Raw genomic sequence first — 1,173 nt, forward strand, 5'->3', positions numbered from 1 at the left:
TGTGTGTGTGTGTGTGTGTGTGTGAGACCTTCTTGAGGCTCCTCTCCTTCTTGTGGCGTTTGTGTCGGGTGGATTTGAAAGTCTCCATGCGGCTCCTCATGTTCCTCTGAAACACCTCACGGTCCTGACGCTCCTTCTCCCCCAGAGGCATGAAGTGACGGCTGTAGTGGGACTGATACTGGACACACACACACACACACACACACACACACAGTCAGAACTCAGTGATCATGTGACTACAGTGTGTGTTTCTTGTGTTTGATCACTTTCATCGTCACCTCTCAGCTCTCAAATCTTCAGGATTACAAAGTAAAGTAAGTGTACAAAGTAAGTGTGTTTCTGAGGACTCTGTGTCTGATGTCCCTCTGGAGGACACTCTCCACCTCCTCAAGGATCCCTTGAAACTCCTCAAGGACTTTAATGATCCCAAGACTCTGTGAGGACCTGGAACATCCTCTTTAGTCAGCTGATTCTCAAGGAGTCTACAGTGAGTGTGTGTGTGTGTGTGTCTGTGTGTGTGTGTGTGTGTGTGTGTGTGTGTGTGTGTGTGTGTGTGTGTGTGTGTGTGTGTTACCCGTCTCCTGGGTTTGTATAGGTTTCCTGCGAGGACGTGGTGTGTCTCTGTGTCCTCCTCCACTTTGGCTCCGGGAACGTTATCAATCACCTGGAGGTCCAAACACACACCGCTGCCGTTCTCACGCCTGGAACACATCAACAACACGTCAACAACATACCAACAACACATCAGCAACACATAGGGCTGGGCGATGAAACGATAACGATATCAATCGCAAAATAACTTTTCCTCGATTGAAATATGAGACGTAGTCGACAGAATGTTGATAAAACGCATCCCAGCCACGTTTTGACAGACAGCACGAACAGCCAATGATAATAAGAATAGCTGTGGAGAACCAAATGCAGTGAAGGACTTTGACTGTCGAACAGCTGAGTGTTTGACAGCCACAGCGTTTCATCACGGCGGATCAAACAGCCGATGGTCCGACAGCAGCGCAGTGAGACAGACAGACAGAGCGCAGCTTCTCCTCACAGCACCAAAGTGTCTGAAACAGACACATCTGCAGAGGTGAAAGTGACTTCTTTAGACTCTACAGACGACTTTGTGTTAGTTTCAGCTTTAATCAGACTTTGGATGAATTATTTAGAAACAGC

General features: G+C 47.8%; 1 protein-coding gene across 1 annotated transcript; it reads right to left on the reverse strand.

Annotated features, from left to right (window-relative positions):
* Positions 1–28: 28 nt before the first annotated feature.
* LOC121940548 (sodium/hydrogen exchanger 5-like) lies at positions 29–701 on the reverse strand (the record flags this gene model as incomplete). The annotated part of the gene is made up of 2 exons (XM_042483295.1): positions 29–178; positions 575–701. Coding segments are annotated over 2 exons (277 nt in total), but the record flags the coding sequence as incomplete, so codon positions are not given.
* Between the last annotated feature and the right edge of the window lie 472 nt (positions 702–1,173).

Source organism: Plectropomus leopardus, unplaced genomic scaffold (genome assembly GCF_008729295.1).
Source record: "Plectropomus leopardus isolate mb unplaced genomic scaffold, YSFRI_Pleo_2.0 unplaced_scaffold8972, whole genome shotgun sequence".
NCBI lineage: Eukaryota > Metazoa > Chordata > Actinopteri > Perciformes > Serranidae > Plectropomus > Plectropomus leopardus.